The 20,000-nt window shown below is 40.7% G+C and overlaps 1 protein-coding gene across 2 annotated transcripts in view; it reads left to right on the top strand.

Annotated features, from left to right (window-relative positions):
- The window catches only part of LOC148893371 (heparan-sulfate 6-O-sulfotransferase 1-A-like), a 74,759-nt gene extending 58,508 nt beyond the window's left edge, over nt 1-16,251 (top strand). Inside the window, exons 2-4 of one of the 2 annotated variants that reach the window (XM_089004061.1) lie at nt 12,399-12,621; nt 12,782-13,030; nt 13,320-16,251. In XM_089004061.1, the coding sequence (XP_088860187.1) occupies nt 12,399-12,621; nt 12,782-13,030; nt 13,320-13,640 (793 nt within the window). In that variant the 3' untranslated portion in view covers nt 13,641-16,251. Of the gene's footprint in view, nt 1-12,395; nt 12,622-12,781; nt 13,031-13,319 lie in introns of both variants that reach the window. The other variant, XM_089004060.1, reaches the window with a different exon arrangement.
- Nucleotides 16,252-20,000: the final 3,749 nt, after the last annotated feature.

Genomic DNA, 20,000 nt, shown 5'->3' with positions numbered 1-20,000 from the left:
ACACTGGACTTAATCCTCAGGTGAGCAGCTGCTATTTGCGAGTACGCATTCAGGCTTGTGGTTTTAACTTTGTTGCGCTGGTCACCTGGAGGCCGATCGTTCAAATAAGCGATTCTGAAAGTGTTACGTCTGTCGCGGTAGTAGTACACCGGCTGCCCCTTGTGACTAATTACATTTTTAATGCGGTTCTACTAACGAAATACTGTATTTAGTGTATAAGGCGCACCGGAGTATAAGGTGTGTATGTTCCAGGTTTTTCCATTTACAGTGATACCTTGGCTTACGGAATTAATTAGTTCGCCAGACAGTGTGTAAGGCGAAAAGTGTGTATCCCAAAAATTAATTTCCCATAGGAAACGATTAATATGAGAATAATCCGTTCCCAGGTCCCCATAAAACATGATTCTCTACTAAATAAGCCTTAAAACTACACAAAAATATACCTTATTTTATGTATAATAAATGTGCTATGGTATTATAATTAATAATAATGGTAATATAAAGAAATAAACTGTACTGTATAATAAAGTCATTTTATTTACCTTTGTGATGGTCGTTGATGGCTGGAATGGAATGGAGTGGCCGGTTTCATCAGCATGAAACACTTGATGAGGAACGTAACCGTCTTCTTTCACCATCTTGAGGAATGATCCCTTGTAGGTGCTTTCTTTGTGGTAATTTTATCTAGTTCCTCATCAATTGTGTTCTGCTTAGCTGGGTTGACAGCTTTTTGCATCATGCCCCCCCCCCCAAGTTAAATCACATGATAATAATAATACATTTCATTTATAAGCGCCTTTCAAAACTCTCAAGGTTACTTTACAGTCACTGGATCAGTTTTCCTGTGGGTGAGCAGCGGCAGCCTAATGCGCCAGCGTTCACTCAACCCGGAATAACTAAAATAAATAAAAAGCTAGCTAGCTAGCTATTAGATAGGTAATAGATAGCCAGTTAGCTATCTAGCTAGCTAATAGATAGCCAGATAACTATCTAGCTAATAGATAGCTAGCTAGCAAATAGGCAGATAGCTAGCTAGATCGTTAATATATAGCTAATAGATAGCCAGCTCGCTAATGTAAGTCGAATCCGTAGAAACAACTCCATTTCTATCCTAATGGTGCGCTGATTTTCGCCATTTTCCCGCTGAGTAAAAATGTCGTTTTTAGACCGATGGGGGCGCCTGTAACATACAGTAAAGTCTCGTTATATCGATATCGGATATATCGATAGTCCCGGTTATATCGATACTATTTCTATGCACGCACGGAGAAAATTACATGCAAACAGGGTTGGATATATCGATAGTCCCGGTTATATCGATATTTTTTCGGACTCCCTTGAATATCGATATAACGAGACTTTACTGTATTATTGTCAAGACATCATTTAGGAATGTTTTCAACTTTACCGATCTTATCAGTTGAATTTCACACCGTCTCCTCCAATCACACACCCGCAGCGAACACCCTGTTGCCCGCAGTCTTGTATGTGACGACTGATTAGCGGGGGGGGGGTGAGGCTGACGACGAGTGTTGCACATTTTAATCCCAGCCAGAAGAGAAAATGTTTCTATCTTTTAGTGAAACCCACCTCGGTATCATCCTCATTAGCCCACTTTTTTTTTTTTAACCCAGACTTTAATGGCCCCCGAGCACTGAATAGTCTCCCTCCTTTTCTTCGCCTGGCTTATTTTCTCTTCATTATCTCCTCCACACCTCTCGACTCAAAGCGAGCGATGCGATGTGGACTAAGTGACATCACGGCGTCGGGAGGATGAGGTCATACTCCGCAGGTGCATCTTTTAAGCGGTGGTCTCGGGTGGGCTAACGTGGCAAAGTCATGGCATTATCTCAGCGATGATGGCGGCTTTGACCTCGTTTATCGAGCGGATGACGTATAACCGACCTGAAAGGAATCAGCATGCACAGGGGTGCGCTTAATTCGGTTTACAGCCGAAATATGGCCGATTAAATAAATAATAATAATAATAATAATAATCATACATTTCATTTCTAAGCACCTTTCAAAACTCTCAAGGTAACTTTACAGTCACAGGATAAGTTTTTTTTCTGTGGGTGAGCAATGTTCACTCAACCCCAAAGTAACTCAAATAGATAGCAAGCTAGCTAGCTAGCGATTAGATAGCTAATAGCTAGCAAATAGACAATTAATAGCTAGCAAATAGATAATTAATAGCTAGCGAGTAGAAAGCTAATAGCTAGCGAATAGATAGCTATTAGCTAGCTGAGAGCTATTTTGAGTTTGGTACTGTATGTATTGCATTGTATTTTGGACAGCCACCCTCATTTCATGCTCATATAACTCCAGATCCATATAATTTAGTTATGAAGTCCTTTTTTAAAAAACATTTTCAGAATCAGAAAGCCTTTAATTAGTCCCACAATGGAGACATTTGCAATTTTGGGACATCAACTGTACCTGTATTTTATTTATTTATTATTTTTTTGTATGTACAGTGATACCTCGGTTTCCTAACAACAAAATGGCAGCCGACTGTTTTAGTCCTCTATTCCCGGCAGCAGTATTCGGTTAAAGCCATGTGATTGGTCAAGAACGCAGCAGTGAGGGGGTGGGGTTTACAGACAGAGAGAGACAGAGACAGAGAGAGAGTAAGGCCGTTAAACATTAAAAAGACAGGCAGACAACGGAGAGAGAATGAGAAAATGGATAGAAAACAGTGAAATTTGGACTCGTTTCAACTTTGATAGTTCAAAGGCAGAGTGTAGACTGCAAGGTTAAAATTCCCATCAATCAGGCTCCACAAATAACCCGCACTAGTCATCAGTTCAATTTGAAATGAAAAGACAAGCAAGGGAACCAGCTATTAATGATGTTTCTGCTTGCATCTGTTGCAATATCACAACTTCCAAGATGTACAACGCAGAGCTCTTTGAGACACTTTATGCAAAAAGCTATCCATTCAATCACGCCATCAACGACCATCACAAAGCTAAATAAAACGACTTTATTATACTGTACAGTTTATTTCTTTAATTATAATACCATAGCATATTTATTATACATAAAATAAGGTATATTGTGTGTAGTTTTACTGCTTAATTTAGTAGAACATTTTGTCTGATGGGGACCTGGGAACGGATTATTCTCATTTTAATGGTTTCCTTTGAGAAATTTATTTTTGGGATACACACTTTTCGCCTTACACGCTCTGTCTGGGAACCAATTAAGTTCGTAAGCCAAGGTATCACTGTATGCGCTTGTTTGTTTTTGCATTACTACATTACGTCACTTTATATATGACACTACCTCACTTTACATTGAGAAATTACATGTATTGTCTGTTGTCAAATGAATGTCTTTTTTAGCCACGTTATAAGTGCCTTGCACGCTGGGTCTGAGAGGATATTAATTTCATCTGTGCTGTATGTCATGCATATTAGTATATTTGACAATAAAGCTGACTTTGACTTTGAACCACTAATCTAACATTCACTGCATTTAGGTTGGGGGTGGCCCCACGTTTACCTTTCGCGAATGTCATGTCCCACCCAACAACCTGGGTTGTTGCCATTTGACATTACATGCTCAAACACGACTGAGCACATTCTACTTTGCGGGTTTGGGTGGCAGTCTATGTTAGAGGGGGGGGGGGGGGGGTTACCCTTCTTATTTTCATCTTTGGTTCAACATCCAATTGGAAACAAGGAGTTGTTTTTTTAAAAAAAAATCTCCATGTGCGGGAAGCAACCGTGGAAAAAAAAAAAAGATGATGCTTTATTTGCACACTGCGGTGCATCGAGCCGTGTCACTTTTTTTCCATGTGTTTGTTATTGTCGCATTTGCATGTCAGTCCTCACTAATGTTAACCCCCTCCCCCCCCCGCCCCCCTTTTGTGAGATTTTACTGCCAGGCTTGATGCTTATACTGACAAATAGGTCTCCAATTCCATCTCGTACCACCTCCCAAGCATTCACCTTTCAAAAATCCTCCGATTCCCTCAAAGAATACTGATCTGTCTGGATTTTTTTTTTTTTTCGGAAGGGTACGAAAATGTGAACATCTGTACTGCACAAAAGCTAATTTGCCCTTGGCCTTTCTTTTCGTCTCTGGCTTTTTTTTTCCAAAAACGAGAGAATGTGAACACCTTGAAGTCAAAACAACAATCTGTACTGCACAAAAGCAAAGCGTCCTTTTCACCAGTGGATCAGGTGATCTGCTCCAAGCTAAATGCTAAAAGCAAACACCAAGCTGTAGCATCCATTGACGAAAAAAAAGACGTAAGAACGTAGAAAATTATGTTTTATGGGAACGGATTATTCTCATTTTAATGGTTTCGTATGGGAAATTAATTTTTGGGATACACACTTTTCGCCTTACACACTCTGTCTGGGAACCAATTAAGTTCGTAAGCCGAGGTATCACTGTATGTCAATAACATAAAAGAAAATCATGGGAAAAAGAAAATGTCAACATGTCCGTTAAGCCACCATTTAGAATCAAGTCCAGACATGCTGATCATCTCCCTCCCTTTTCAAAACACACACACACACACACACACACACACACACACACACACACACACACACACACACACACACACACACACACACACACACACACACACATTCCTGTTTCAATGGTTTTGTGAGGTCCGGATAACTCCAGATAAGGAGTGAGGACCACCGTTGCTGATAAGTTTAGAGAAGAACTAGTGTTACACTAAATGTCACCCCATTTCCCACGTCAATGTCTTTTAAAATAAAGAAATAAAAAGGGGACTTGAAACTGAAATAACAGCAGGAGTGAGGTTTCTGAATGTGTACATTCAAAGTCCTCACCCCTGTGGTAAATTTGGTTAAAATATTTTATTTTTTGTGGTATGAACTTTTTCCTTTCATTAACCACACACACACACACACACACACACACACGCACACACACATATATAAACACACACAGTGAGTAACAAGTGTGTGTATCCAAGTGAAATGAAAATACACACCAAAAAAAAATCATTTTGGTTGAATTTGTGAGGACCTTTCTGAAACTTTAACAGATGCATATAGAGAGCCTTTAGAATGAAAAACTTGTGAGAACCGGCCAAAAGGTCCTCACTTGACAAAAATGTCCTCACTACGTATGGTATACAATGTAAGTGGTCCTCACAAGACTAGTCATACAAAAAAACACACACACACACACACACACACACACACACACACACACGCACACGCACACACGGACACACAAAAGGGTGATATCATCTGTACTCGCAGCCAACACATTCCACAAGGCTATTCCCTGAAAAGCGAAGGGAGTGGTAGGGCAGTCGGCGGCCATTCCCTTGAACTGACGCTCGCTCCACTCGTGCATCCAAAAACAGATGTTGAAAAACTATTTCAAACTGGTCTGACAACATTACGTCGTCAAAATAAATGATTGACAAAATCATCACTGGGAGGAGAAAAAAAAAATTGAGAAAGAGCCTGTTGCTCGAAGGTGAAGCGATCACTTGGTTCTGATTACCCCCTCCCCCGCCGGGCATCAATAAGTGCGACAAATCCCTCGGCTTAACGAACGGCGATGCGCGCAGAAGTCTTTAGAACCGGTTCCCGATAACGTGGATTTAGAGGCGTTTCTAATTGTTGATGTCGCGTTGAGTAATTGAGGGTTGGCATGTTCTGCTATCTGGCAACATGCTAGCAGTCACAGACGGTCTCGGTTAGTCCTTTTCTTCCCATCCGTGTGGCGTTTTAAAATGTATGATGCCTTAAAACTATTTGACAGTTAAATGTTTCTCATTATTTTCTCATTGCGCATGTAAATAGCAGCCTCAAAGTAAATCCATATCTTAACTAATTCATTGCCGGACGTGCAAAAATGTGTTCACTCCATTGCCAGGGTTTTTGTCATTGTCACTTCAATTCTAGGACCCACAGAATTGTAAGTTTTAGGTCTACATAAACATTCAATGCAGCCTAAGAAACCGTAGACTCTTCTTTCATCGGAAAAAAAAGAGTTAATTCATAAGTTATATGGGTCTGGAGTTATATGAGTTTGACATGAGGGTGGCTGTCGAAAATACATTGCAATACAGTGATACCTCGGTTTACGAACTTTTCGGTTTACGAACGTTTAAATTGATGAAAATTCTACCTTGGCATACAAACTATTTTTCTGGATACACACAGAGCTGCCACAATGAGTGATGTGTCATTCACGAACGAGCCCGTTCTCCTAACAAGAAAATGGCAGCCGATTGTTTCTGTCCTCTATTCCCCGCCCCCAGTCTTCAGTTAAAGCCACATGATTGGTCAAGAACGCAGCAGTGAGTGGGGGGGGGGGGGGGGTGTTAAACATTACAGAGACAGGCAGACGACAAGGAGAGAGTGAGAAAATGGATAGAGAACAGTGACATTTGGACTCGTTTCAACGTTGATAGTTCAAAGGCAGAGTGTAGACTGCAAGGTTAAAATATCCCATCAATCAGGCCCCACAAATAACCCGTACAAGCCATCTGCACACTTGATTCAAAAAGCTATCAACCCAGCTAAACAAAACACAATCGATGAGGAACAAGGTAAAATTATCGCAGAGAACACACCTACAAGAAATCATTCCTCAAGATGATGAAAGAAGAAGGCTACGTTCCTCATCAGGTGTTTAATGCTGAGGAAACCGGCCACTACATTCCATCAAGCCATCACAAAGGTAAATAAAATGACTTTATTATATAGTACAGTATATTTCTTTAATTATAATACCATAACACATTTATTATCCATAAAATAAGGTATATTTTGTGTAGTTTTAAGGCTACACAAATTTAAATTTACAAATTTTAATTTTAATTTGTAATTTAAATTTAAATTTTTAAAATTTTACATTTGAAAGTAGAAAATTATGGTTTATGGCAGGGGTGTCAAAGTCATTTTTTGCCGCGGGCCACATTGTAGGGTTTCCTCTCGAGGGCCGTTATGAATTTGGGGAACCCATTAGAATGTTTAAATCCCTTCAAATATTACATATTGAGCAAACAGCAAATTAATTAATAACTCGTTTTCAAATCTGAAGTCAAGAATAATGACTTTTATTGTGGTTGACATCCAAAAATATGAAATTTTGGCTCAGATTTTAGCAATCATCATGCAATTTAACAAGTTTGATTTGCTTTCGCGGGCCGAAAAAAATGATGTGGCGGGCCTTGACTTTGACACCTGTGGTTTATGGGGACCTGGGAACGGATTATTCTCATTTTAATGGTTTCCTATGGGAAATTAATTTTTGGCATACACACTTTTCGCCTTACACACTCTGTGTGGGAACCAATTAAGTTCGTAAGCCAAGGTATCACTGTATTTCGCAATTTCCCATGGCACATATGTGAAATGGAATCAACAGCCTATCCCTCAATTTACAGCACAAACTTAGCGTTGTGATATCATAACAGGATTTGAACAACTCAAAGCCTCAACGGAAAAGCGCCTGGTAATCTAGAGGCACACACAAACGCGTGCAAACATTCATTTTAGCGGCGGAGGGAGGGTGTGATTAAGGGAGATTTCAAACCGCAAGAGGAGAGAGGTTAGAGTGTTTGAGGTTTTACAAGTAATCATTTGTGATTCTTAGGATAGATAACTCTGTCCACACTACTGCTTTTTGATTGTTTTCTTTCAATAGCGCATCTGACATGGCCACACGCAATTTGTATGGCTTCAAAAATCACGGCTGGGAATAAAAAATACATAAATGAATGAATAAATGCCTTGCCTGAAAGAAAGCACTTGGGACTTACTCGACTTTAGAAATTAATTGGTTCTCGAAGAAGTTTGTAAGTAAAGAGGCGTTTTCCATGTAAAAGTATTAATCCGTTCCAAGCCATCTCTAAAATTCGGAGAAAATTGTTTTGTGAAGAATAGAGCGTGATATCAATCAGGATGTATTTTATTGAATTGTGAAATATGTCAAAAAAATATTCATTTATCTTAAATTAAAAAATAAATAAAAAGCATTTAACTTTTAACTCATTTACTGCCATTCCTGAGACTGTAAAGTGTCCTTGGGAGTTCTGAAAGGCGCTTATAAATTAAATGTATTATTATTATTATTATTATTATTATTATTATTATTATCATGATTATCATTATTATCATCATTATCATTATTATCATCATTATCATTATTATCATCATTGATTGAAATTGAAAATATGACGTGGAGCGCCATTCCCGAATTTGTTCGTTTTTTTTTTCATGCTTTGGTGCTGATAAAGCGCTGGCCATGGCCTCTGGCAATGTTTTTTTCCTTCCACGAGGGGGCAGTATTTCCCTGTTTTCTATGTTAGCGCTTTGTTACAGCTTCAGCTGTTGTTAAAGCACTATACAAAGCAATAGGTATGTATTGCATTGTATTTTGGACAGCAGCCCTCATTTCAAGCTCATATAACTCCAGAATCATATAATTCAGGAATGAACTTTTTTTCTGATGAAAAAAGAGATGATAATAATAATAATAATAATAATAATACATTTCATTTATAAGCGCCTTTCAAAACTCTCAAGGTTACATTACGGTCACAGGATATGTTTTTCTGCGGGTGAGGAGCGGCAGCCACACGCGCCAGCGTTCACTCAACCCGGAAGTAACTCAAATAGATAGAAAGCTAACTAGCTAGCTAGCCAATCATTAGCCAGCAGATACCTAGCTAGATAGCCTGCTAGTTAGCGGGCCAGCTAAATAGTGTATAGCAAGATACATAGCTTGATAGCTAGCCAGAAAGCTAGTAGCTAGCAAGTTGCTAGCAAATGACAATTCTTTTCCAAAATGGAGAAAAAGAAATGCTTCCTCTCTCTCCTCCTCCTCTCAAATAAAGCAAGAGAAGCTATTCACCCAGAAAACATGTTAAAAAATAGTCATTCGGCCAGCCGGCGCACTTTCTGTACTGGGATAATTGGACGCATGCCGACATGAGCACGATGACAATTCCTTGTTAATGCTGTTAAAAATAAATAGATGCCTTCCTTTAATAAGCCACCAGGATTAATTTGCAAAAGGGGGGAAAAAGGGGCCTTGTGTAAAAGTGCCCATTCAAGCAGCTGATGTAAGGTTGCTTCGTTAAGATAATTGGATGGATGAAGATGTCAGCACATTGAAAAACCGGCCCATATCACCCCTTCCAAAAAATGCCTGTCTGCGTTCACAGGCATTGCATTTTTTTTTCTCTGTAAGATAATTTGAGACGTTTAATTTCATACCCCTTTTGTTCAAATCTATCTCGTTTGGGTCCTTAAGAGACTGGAGGCAAATACGCAAAGCGATAATGGCCCACTTGAGACTCGGTGGCATTGTCGTTATTAGTCTGCCTCTTAAAATTTGTACCAAAAAGAATATGGATGGATGGATATATGGATAGCTAGCTAGAGAGCTAGCTAGAGGACTAGAGAGCTAGCTATAAAGCTAGAGAGAGCGAGAGGACTAGAGAGCTAGCTATAAAGCTAGAGAGATAGCTGGAGAGTGAGCTAGGTAGAGAAATCTAGCTAGAGAGAGTGAGAGAGAGAGAGCTAGCTAAAGCGACAGCGCTATCTAGAGAGACAGAGCGAGCTAGAGAGAGAGAGAGAGAGAGAGCAAGCTGGAAAGAGAGAGAGCAAGCTGGAGAGAGAGAGCTAGCTGGAGAGAGCTAGCTAGAGAGATAGCTAGTTAGAGAGAGATAGAGCCAGCTAGAGAGAGCTAGCTAGAGAGAGAGAGAGCTAGCTAAACAGAGAGAAGGCTAGCTAGATATAGAGAGAGACCTAGCTAGACAGAGAGAACTAGCTAGACAGAGAGAATGCTAGCTAGACAGAGAGCTAGCTAGAGAGAGAGAGCTAGCTAGACAGAGAGCGCTCGCTAAACAGAGAGAAGGCTAGCTAGACAGAGAGAGACCTACCTAGACAGAGAGAGAGAGCTAGCTAGACAGAGAGAGAGCTAGCTAGACAGAGAGCTAGCTAGAGAGAGAGAGCTAGCTAGACAGAGAGCGCTCGCTAAACAGAGAGAAGGCTAGCTAGACAGACAGAGACCTAGCTAGACAGAGAGAGCTACCTAGACACAGAGAGAGAGCTAGCTAGACAGAGAGAGAGCTAGCTAGACAGAGAGAGAGAGCTAGCTAGACAGAGAGCTAGCTAGAGAGAGAGAGAGAAAGCTAGAGAGAGGAAGAGGGAATTAGCTAGAGAGACAACTAGCTAATATGCTCCAGCCTTCATTAAAGCCATCGCCATAACTTTGATGAATCACTTGGGCTCGAGGCCCTTGCTACTTTCACAGTATTATATAAAAAAAAAAACTAAGTTGAAAATCGCATGCCCCCCCCCCCCCCTCACAAATATCCTCTTCTACCTACCCCCCCCCCCCCCCCCCCCCCCCCCCCCTCAACTCCCTTGATGGCCTTCCTCCACTTCCTCTTCGCCAAACCATGCCGAGTTTCTGCAGGGGTACGCAAGCCAAGAATGGGAAGGGAAATGTCATCGCCGATTTAATAAGCATAGTTCCGTAACCCATCCCCCCCCCCCCCACCCTACACCCCCACCACCTTTACGCACACTCACATAAGCGAACGGTGCACTCTAGGGGAGCTTTAGGAATGGTGTTAATGTCATCACAGGAATCTCGACAATGCACCGAGCTCCCGTTTTACTTCCTCCCCCCCCCCCACCTTATATCTGAGGACAAGATTGATGGCATTTACAGTTTTGATCCCCCCCCAGCACTCCCTCTATCCCCCATTCTGGGATCGTGGGTGCGTTTGGTTCCTTGCCCAGGATCTCCCTGCTGACGTTGGATTTAGGACTGACTCATTGTGATCCACCCTCCCCCACCTCCTCCCATCCATATTTTTTTTCCCAATTGTTTGACTTGCATCCATTTTGTTAACTGTGATCTCCAAGATTTAATTACATGTGGTCCAGGATTTGATGATCGGATTTGAGGATTTGTGGAGTTCATGGAAGCGCACTGGTTTATTAGTTTTTGTTTGTACAGTGATACCTCAGCTCACGAACTAAATTGGTTACCAAAAAGTGTGTGTAAGGCGAAAAGTTTGTGTGCCGAATATTCATTCCCCATAAGAAACCATTAAAAATGAGAATAATGCGTTCCCAGGTCCCCATAAAAGCTACTTTTCTACTTTTTTCTAAGCCTTAAAATTATTCTCAGAATCTTGATTTGAATCTTAAAATTCTGACATTAAAGTCAGAATTCTCACATTAAAGTCTGAATTCTGAGCTAAAAGTCCTGCCAAATGTCGTCCGTTTCGTATTGTTTCCCTGTCTGCAGCTCACATACGTGAGACGTACTGTATCAAGGCTCTTTTTTCTCGTTTTTATAAATGAAGTTCCCCCTCGCTTGTCGTGCAGGCAATGCTGCCACCTCTCGGCCGGAAGTGGAACTGCAGTCCATTTTATTATCTCCTCTTTTCGGCTATGCCACTCGGCGGGAACAAAGTCATTAATTTAAATAGCGTCCTCTTGTTTTAATTCTCTGTTTTAAACGCGACCGTTAGCTTATTGATTAACCTTTTTTGTCACGTGCAATTATCTGTGCTATTTGCTCATCTCTCTCTTTCTGTCTCTTTCGCTCTCTCACTATTTCTCTCCGTCACTTTCTGACACTCTCTTGCAATCTCTCTCTCTCACCCTCTCTCACCCTCCATCACTTGCTCTGTCACTGTCTCTCTCTCTCTGTCACTTTCTGTCACTCTTTGTGACTCTCCATATCTCTCTCACTCTGTCTGTCACTCTCAATTTCTCTCACTCACTCCCTCTCTCTGTCACTCTCACTCACTCTCTCTCCCAATATCTCTCACTCTCTCTTCATCACTTTCTGTCACTCTCTGTCTCTCTCACTGTCACTCTCTCTGTGTGTCACTCTCTCTGTCACTCTGTGACTCTCTCACTGTCACTTTCTCTCTCACTCTCTGTCTCTCTCACTCACTCTTTCTCTACCTGTCATGTTCTGCCACTCTCTCACTCTCTCTTCATCACTTTCTGTCACTCTCTGTCTCTCTCACTGTCACTCTCTCTGTGTGTCACTCTCTCTGTCACTCTGTGACTCTCACTGTCACTTTCTCTCTCACTCTCTGTCTCTCTCACTCACTGTTTCTCTACCTGTCATGTTCTGCCACTCTCTCACTCTCTCTTCATCACTTTCTGTCACTCCCTGTCTCTCTTTCTCTCTCTCTCTGTCACTTTCTGTCACTCTCTCTGTGTGTCACTCTCTCTGTCACTCTTTGTGACTCTCTCTATATCTCTCACACTCTGTCACTTTCTCTCTCTCTCTCTCTCTCTCTCAATTTCTCTCTCTCTCTCGCTCTCTCTGTCACTCGTTGTCCTCTCTCTCACTCCCTGTCACTCTCTCACTTTGTCCTCTCTCTCTGTCTCTCTCAGCAGGAAGTTCTATTACATCACTCTACTGAGGGACCCGGTGTCGCGCTATCTCAGCGAGTGGCGACACGTTCAGCGGGGGGCCACATGGAAGACCTCTCTTCACATGTGCGACGGGCGCACGCCCACTCCAGAGGAACTTCCTTCCTGCTACGAGGGCTCCGACTGGTCGGGGTGCACCCTGCAGCAGTTCATGGACTGTCCCTACAACCTGGCCAACAACCGACAGGTGAAGCCATGTTGACATTAATCAAGAATGGTTGAGGGATAATGTGAGATTCGGAACGCAAGGATTGACCCCCCCAATGTTTATTTTCCGCATTGTGGCCTGATGATGACCCTTTTTGACACATATTGGGGTATTTATGACCCAACGCTTTTTCTTCTAGGTGCGCATGTTGGCCGACCTGAGTCTGGTGGGCTGCTACAACATGTCCACCGTGCCGGAAAAGAAGCGAGCTCAGCTCCTCCTGGAGTCGGCGAAGAAGAACCTACGAGACATGGCCTTCTTCGGACTGACGGAGTACCAGCGCAAAACTCAGTTCCTGTTTGAGCGAACCTTTAGATTGCGCTTCATTCGGCCATTCATGCAGTACAACAGCACCAGGGCCGCTGGGGTGGATTTGGACAACACGACGGTTTGTACTTTTGGAACTCATTTAGAGCTAACTTTTTGGACTTTAATATGTTTGTACTTTACAATCCAAAAAGGCTAGTTGGTTCAACCATAGAGAACCAAAGAAATTTCCATCGGGTTAAAAAAAAATCATATTGGATTGGATTAGCCTTTATTCGTCTCGCAGTGGAGACATTTACATTTCACAGCAGCAAAAAGGAATAGGAAAGGAAAGAAAGAGATAGAAAAACAAAATACAGGAGCTTAGCTGGGCTCTCGTTTTAAATTTCCCCCATGAACCCCCACCCCAGGTGCAGCGTATCGAAGAGCTTAACGAGCTGGACATGGAGCTATACGACTACGCCCGGGACCTTTTCCAGCAGCGCTACCAGTACACCAGGCAGCTGGAGCGCCGGCTGCAACGCATCAAGAACCACCTGCAACAGAGCCACCGGGGCCTTGGCCTCAGCCTGTGGCCCTCGGCTCACCGCCACCCCTCGGAACCCCACCGGGGCCGGGAGCGGAACGACGTCGGCGACGAAGAAGAAGGCGGCGGCCGGACGGAGGAGGTGGCCGGCGGCGGTCGCCTCCCCACCGAGGACTACATGAGCCAGATCATCAACCGCTGGTAGCGATCAAAACGCCGATCCTCAGACTGCTTTTGCATTTCAAGTGACCGTTTAAAAAAAAAAAAAAAGCAATCGGGTTGCGCCGTTGCTATGGCAACCGTGGACTGGCTGGCTCGGGTTCGCCCATTTAGGAGCGCTCGCCCGTTGCCCCGCCCCCCACTGAGTTCCTCCGCGTCTCTCGCCGTTATTAGCGACTGAGGTTTATTTTTAAAACGCGCTGACACGCAACTTTCTCTTCCTCGAACATGTGAATTCATTGGAATCAAGTGGCAAAGGATCCGTCTATTTCCTGGACGCGGTTCTCCAAAGCCACACGGTTCACTCTAAGGACCATTTCAGCTCATTGTGTACAACCCCCCCGTTTGTGTGTGTGTGTGTGTGTGTGTGTGTGTCTGTGTGCGCGTGTTATTTTTGTTTTGCAGAATTGTAATAACACTGAGACCAACATGGCTGCCCGGGTACTTTTGATTCTAGAAATCCTTTTTAAACTTTATTGTATTCAATGTCCTTAAGGTGCATATACTCGTGCGCTGTTTATCCTCACTAAGACAATTAAATGCATTAGGGTTGAAAAAAAATAGCCAAAAAAAGTCCAACTTCCTTTTATTTTGGTAGACAACATTAGAGTGGGACCGAATGTTCTCTGGCGGGGTCCACAAAGGGCCCGCACACCACTTGTTGGATATTTCAATTCGGATTAGGCTTTATTAGTCTCGCAAGTGGAGAAATTTACATTCCACAGCAGCAAAGTGATGAAAGGAAGAAGTAGAAAAATAAAACACAGGAGCTGCTGTTAAGGCAGCTACTCTCGCGGCGCCATCTTGAAGTCAAAAACAAACCAAAAAAAATAAACGACGTGACACAACACAAAAGTCGTTCAATTTTAAGCACTTTTCTGCACCCTCTTTGTTGGATGAAGCAGTTGAAAGAGGAGAGGATCAAAGCGACCTTTTCACCAGTGGAACATCATGGTAAAATGCGCATGTCTACTACAAGCTAAATGTTGAAAGCAAACACCAAGCTGTAGCATCCATTGACCAAAACAGATTGTTTCACATCTCCTCCCCCTACATAAATCCGCTTCAATTCCAAGCAGCGACAATTCCGCGTACGCATCGCCGCCCAGCGCAGACGCTCTTTTCTTGTCAGTGCAGACAGAAAAAAAAGTTGAGCCAAACAAAAGAAAAAGGGGAAAAAAATGCCAGGCGATCAATTAAAGACTTGATCCGCCACGGTGACCGATTCTACCTGTCTCGTATCTGCAGTTTAAGGCCTTCGCCGTGGCTCCGACCGGCGTGAGCCGAGCTAATTGGCTGTCAAGAGTCTGCAGGTGAAACCGTAGAGAGAGAAAGAGAGAAAGAAAAGCTCGCTCCCTCCACGTCAGCGCCGGGCTTCGGTACGTTGGACACGGCTGCTCGGATGCTGACAAAACCAAAAGGAGATATCTAGAAAGCCATTTGAAAGCGTTTATCCGATATCCAGTCGACTAGATGCTAACTAGAAGCTAACTAGAAGCTAACTAGAAGCCCCTGATTGAACAACCTTATGACAGCAAGAAAACGTTTCACTCCAACCGGTTACGACGTATGTGTAAGACGAAAAAGTTCGTCTTCCAAACATTCATTTCCCATAAGAAACCATTAAAATGAGAATAATCCGTTCCCAGGTCCCCATAAAATGTAATTTTCTACTAAATAATTTTTTCAACACCAGTTGGCTAACACGTTCCAAGTGAGCCAAAAGTTTTTTTACTCATTGATATCAGTACTGACCAGATCTATTTTGAAAAAGTCACTAGTAGCTGTACAGATACTGTATATTTTGTTCCTCTCCTCTTTCATCATGTCACAAACAAGGTTATACATTGCCGACATAGATGAGAAAAGCACGAGCGTCATTATTTGTCTGCTATTTTTCATAATTTTGCCACGCCCCTTCGTTTCCGTAAATTGATTGACAGTTAACATTCTGCATTTTAATTTTAAAGTTACAGTAAAGTCTCGTTATATCGATATCGGATATATCGATAGTCCCGGTTATATCGATACTATTTCTATGCACGCACGGAGAAAATTACATGTGCGCAGGGTCGGATATATCGATAGTCCCGGTTATATCGATATTTTTCGGACTCCCTAGAATATCGATATAACGAGACTTTACTGTATTTTTTTTCGTGTGTGTTTGTGGTGTGTGTGTGTAAATAAATATGTACAGTACGCCTCCTACTGGTGTATGTTTATGCCTTTGTAAATAGTGTGATTGACCGAATGAGGTGCCGATTTTCATAACTCATGATCATTTTGTTGTTTGATCGTCCACGGCGGGCAAGCCCGCTGCCGTTGCGACCAATCCGAAGCTCACGCCTTCCCATGTCAGGTGATTGTATTGTTATTTATGTTTGACAAATCTATCGATCCCCCCCCTCCCATCCCCCATCCCGTTTGCATGTGTTCAGGATTCAAAAAGGACAGGGTTGATGGCATTATTGAAGAATTTATGACTACTTTCGCACATTTTATTTCATCTAGGTTTCTCTGTACCTCATCAAATTAATACCTGTATTATTATTATTATATAGATATATATATATTTTTTTTGGGGGGGGGGGCGAAAAAAAAATCACTGGATGAACTGGGCTGACTTTTTTTCTGTTTTTTTTTTTTTTTTTTTTTTCAAATGAAGTCATCGGTATTAAATCCAGATTTGTGGAAGTAAATCCAAATCGCAAATGTGTGTGCATGCCATAAAAAGTGCCACGGTGGGTTAATTTGGGATAGAAACAAAATTGTTGGAAATGAACATGGCAGCTTTGCAAGTTATTTTACAGACGCTTTATTTTGTATTATTTAAATCCAGATTTCTCAATGGTGGAAAAGTGAAGTTAAGTGGTTTTACTTTTTTTTGTTTGTTTTTTGTTTGTTTGAAGATGACAAAGAAACAGTCGCACAAAAATGTAGACACAAAAATAAGCAACAAAATGTTATGACGACATTCCGCCCTTAAAATAAATGTTGACTTCATTTTTTTATGGTTTAACACATTGCCCACCTCATCTAAATAAATAAATGTTCAATTTGTTCATAAATAAATAAAAATATAAATACATACATATTCAATTTTTATGAATGTGTGAAAATAATAAAGAAAGAAATACAAGAATAATAAATAGAATACTGAATAAATGAATGACAAAATAAATGCAAAAATAATTCAATCAATAAAAATAATCATAAAGAAATGCATGACTAATAATTAAATCAATACAATTCTTTATAAATAAATGACTAAATAAATACAAAATTAAATTAATGAATGACTGAATGAATAAAGGTCTCAAGGCACCACAGTATGATTAATAAATCAAAATAAATAAATACATAAATATTCAATTGTAACGAATACATTAAAATAATAATAAATAAAGAAATACAAGAATAATAAATAAATAAAATACTGAATACATAAATGAATAAAGGGATGACTAAATAAATGAATGAATCAATAAAAATAATAATAAAGAAATACATTAATAATAAAAAGAAATAAAATACTGAATAAAGAAATGAATGACTAAATATATACAAAATAAATGAACAAAAATTCTAATAAATTAAGAAATACTATAATAAATCAATAAAATACGGACTGAATAAATGAATGACTAAATAAATAAATGAATGAATAAAGGTCTCAAGGCACCACAGTATGATTGTTCTGACGCCAAACTCCCACATTAATTTCACTGAAATGATTCCATAATGATGTCTTAACAATTTTCTATTGTGACAGCAAAGTTGTTATCGTCTTTTTTTTTTTGTTTTACATGTTTTTTTTTTTTGGGGTTGTTTATCGAGACTTTGTTGAAATTGCCAATCCTTCTCAGGCTCTTCCTGTATGCGTACTCTTCATCGCCCATTCTGACTCCGGTTCAGATTGCAACTATGACACATCAAGCTACCAATTAAAAAAAAAGATTTCATTTTTTTTACAGACTTTGACTGTGTCGTGCTTGTTGCATGTTGTCGTCTGCTGACGGCCTCTCACGCAAATACGACACCAACCACGATTCTACTCGTTTTACGAACCCCTCGGCTTACGAACTTTTCGGTTTACATTCGGTTTAAATTTATGAAAATTTTACCTTGGCATACGAACTTTTTTCGTACTCAATGAGTGATGTGTCGTTCGCGAACGAGCCCGTTCTTCGAACAACAAAATGGCAGCAGACTGTTTTTGTCTTCTATTACTTTGATGACAGGCAGAGTGTAGTCTGCAAGGTTAAAATATCCCACCAATCAAACTCCATAAACAACCCGTGCAAGTCATCTGTACACTTGATGCAAAAAGCTATCAACCCAGCTAAACAGAACACAATTGATGAGGAACTAGATAAAATTATCACAGAGAAAGCACCTACAATGGATCATTCCTCAAGAAGGTAACGTTCCTCATCAAGTGTTTAATGCCACTCCATTCCATCAAGCCATCAACGACCATCACAAAGGTAAATAAAACGACTTTATTATACAGTATAGTTTATTTCTTTAATTATAATACCATAGCACGTTTATTATACATAAAATAAGGTATATTTTGTGTAGTTTTAAGGCTTAGAAAATTAGAAAGTAGAAAATTATGTTTAATGGGGACCTGGGAACGGATTATTCTAATTGTAATGGTTTCCTATGGGAAATTAATTTTTGGGATACACACTTTTCGCCTTACACACTCTGTATGGGAACCAATTAGGATCGTAAGCCAAGTTATCACTGTATATGGGCGACTCGCCGTCCGTACGTCGTATCAAATTATAAATTGCATATTGGCATCGCCATCTGCTGCATCCCGAATGCAGAGGCCTTCTCTAATGAATACAAAGCGCACACTGACGTCCACTAAATGATGATGATGATGACGGTCTATCATGGATGGAGATAAATCATCAATGAAAAGCTTTTTACTGTCATTGCCCGGCTGGCACCGGATGAGGAATGTTGGCTGAACTCAGTTAGCATTTTTTGGCATCTGCGCCGACGTTCAACAGCAAATCTAGATTAGTTTAGCGATAGCTAGGAATAGGCTTGTAGGAAACCAAAAAGAAAATAAGTATTTTGTTGGGTTGTTGGAAAGTGTCAGGCATGTGATTCTAAAAGTTAAATAAAGTTATTTTCAAAGTAAAATAATAATAATAATACAAAACACTCGCTAACAGCTAATCATACTACTCATCAACAATTTAGTCATACAAATGTCATCCAAAACGGAACCAGATAGATACCTAGATAGATAGCAATATAACAAGCTAGTTAGCTACAGTAGCTAGATAGCTATATAGCTAGATAGATAGCGGTATAACCTTGGATTTAAGAGCAGACTATTCCCAAAAAGATCTCAACAACAACTTCCTCCCGAGCTTTCGTGAGATTTCATTTAAAGGACATCCGACGTCTCCGGACAAGTTGTGTCCATAATTTGTAAAATGGCTTCAAATGACTTCTACTGAGCGTATTTTACAAAGATTCCACCGCATCTAGCTATATTTTACATTTTAAGACTGGCGCGGAATATTCAGGAAGTCTTGTTTTTGAGTTGGTGACGAGTCCGTACGTGACGTCACTGAAGGAACGCCCCTGACCGAAAAAGACACATTGTAGCAGTCCTTCCATCACGTCAATGTATTTTTTCTGTACGTGTTTGGTCTGAAAACCTCATGTTGCACCCAAAAGCCACCAGAAGAGGGTGTCCAAGCTCCATGGAAGTAATTTATAAGCCTGTGGAAACGGAATGATTCATTCCTCACAGGAGCTGGTCGCCATTTTTCTGCCTCTTTTCTGGGACGCTACATTGCAGTCCAAATGCCTCAAAATGACACGGAAGGACTTCTTTAATCGATTGCAAACATGTATGCTTTCCTCTTCAGAACTATTTGAATCTAAACTATTTGAAATGTAAATTTCTCCACTGTGAGACTAATAAAGGCATATCCAATCCAATCCAATCCAATCATATTCATAACTGGATGTGTAACAAGAAAGCATATTCTCCGAATCTGAAGCCATTGTTTTGATTCTCCAGCAATGCAAGACGTCTTGGCGTGACGTCACGAACAAGGGGGCGGGACTTTCTGAAAATGCCCAATTCGCAGCTCAATTTTTTTGCAGATTTTGGACACTTTAAGTCATTTTTATTGGTGTTTTGCATTTGAATAAAAATATCAAACTGCGTGTTTTGGGTATTTTAGATGCTATAAAACGTTTTTCTGATGTCAGTTAGGAAACAAAAAAAAGTGACGTCGGTTGTCTTTTAAAGGGAGAGAAAAAAAAAGGAGGAAGCAACCGAAGCTTTGACATTTTCCAATTT

This window comes from Hippocampus bargibanti, linkage group LG09, assembly GCF_051943395.1.
Source record: "Hippocampus bargibanti isolate YZ-2025 linkage group LG09, ASM5194339v1, whole genome shotgun sequence".
Classification (NCBI taxonomy): Eukaryota; Metazoa; Chordata; class Actinopteri; order Syngnathiformes; family Syngnathidae; genus Hippocampus; species Hippocampus bargibanti.
The sequence above is the reverse complement of the archived record's forward strand: the minus strand, read 5'-3'. Positions and strand labels throughout refer to the sequence as shown.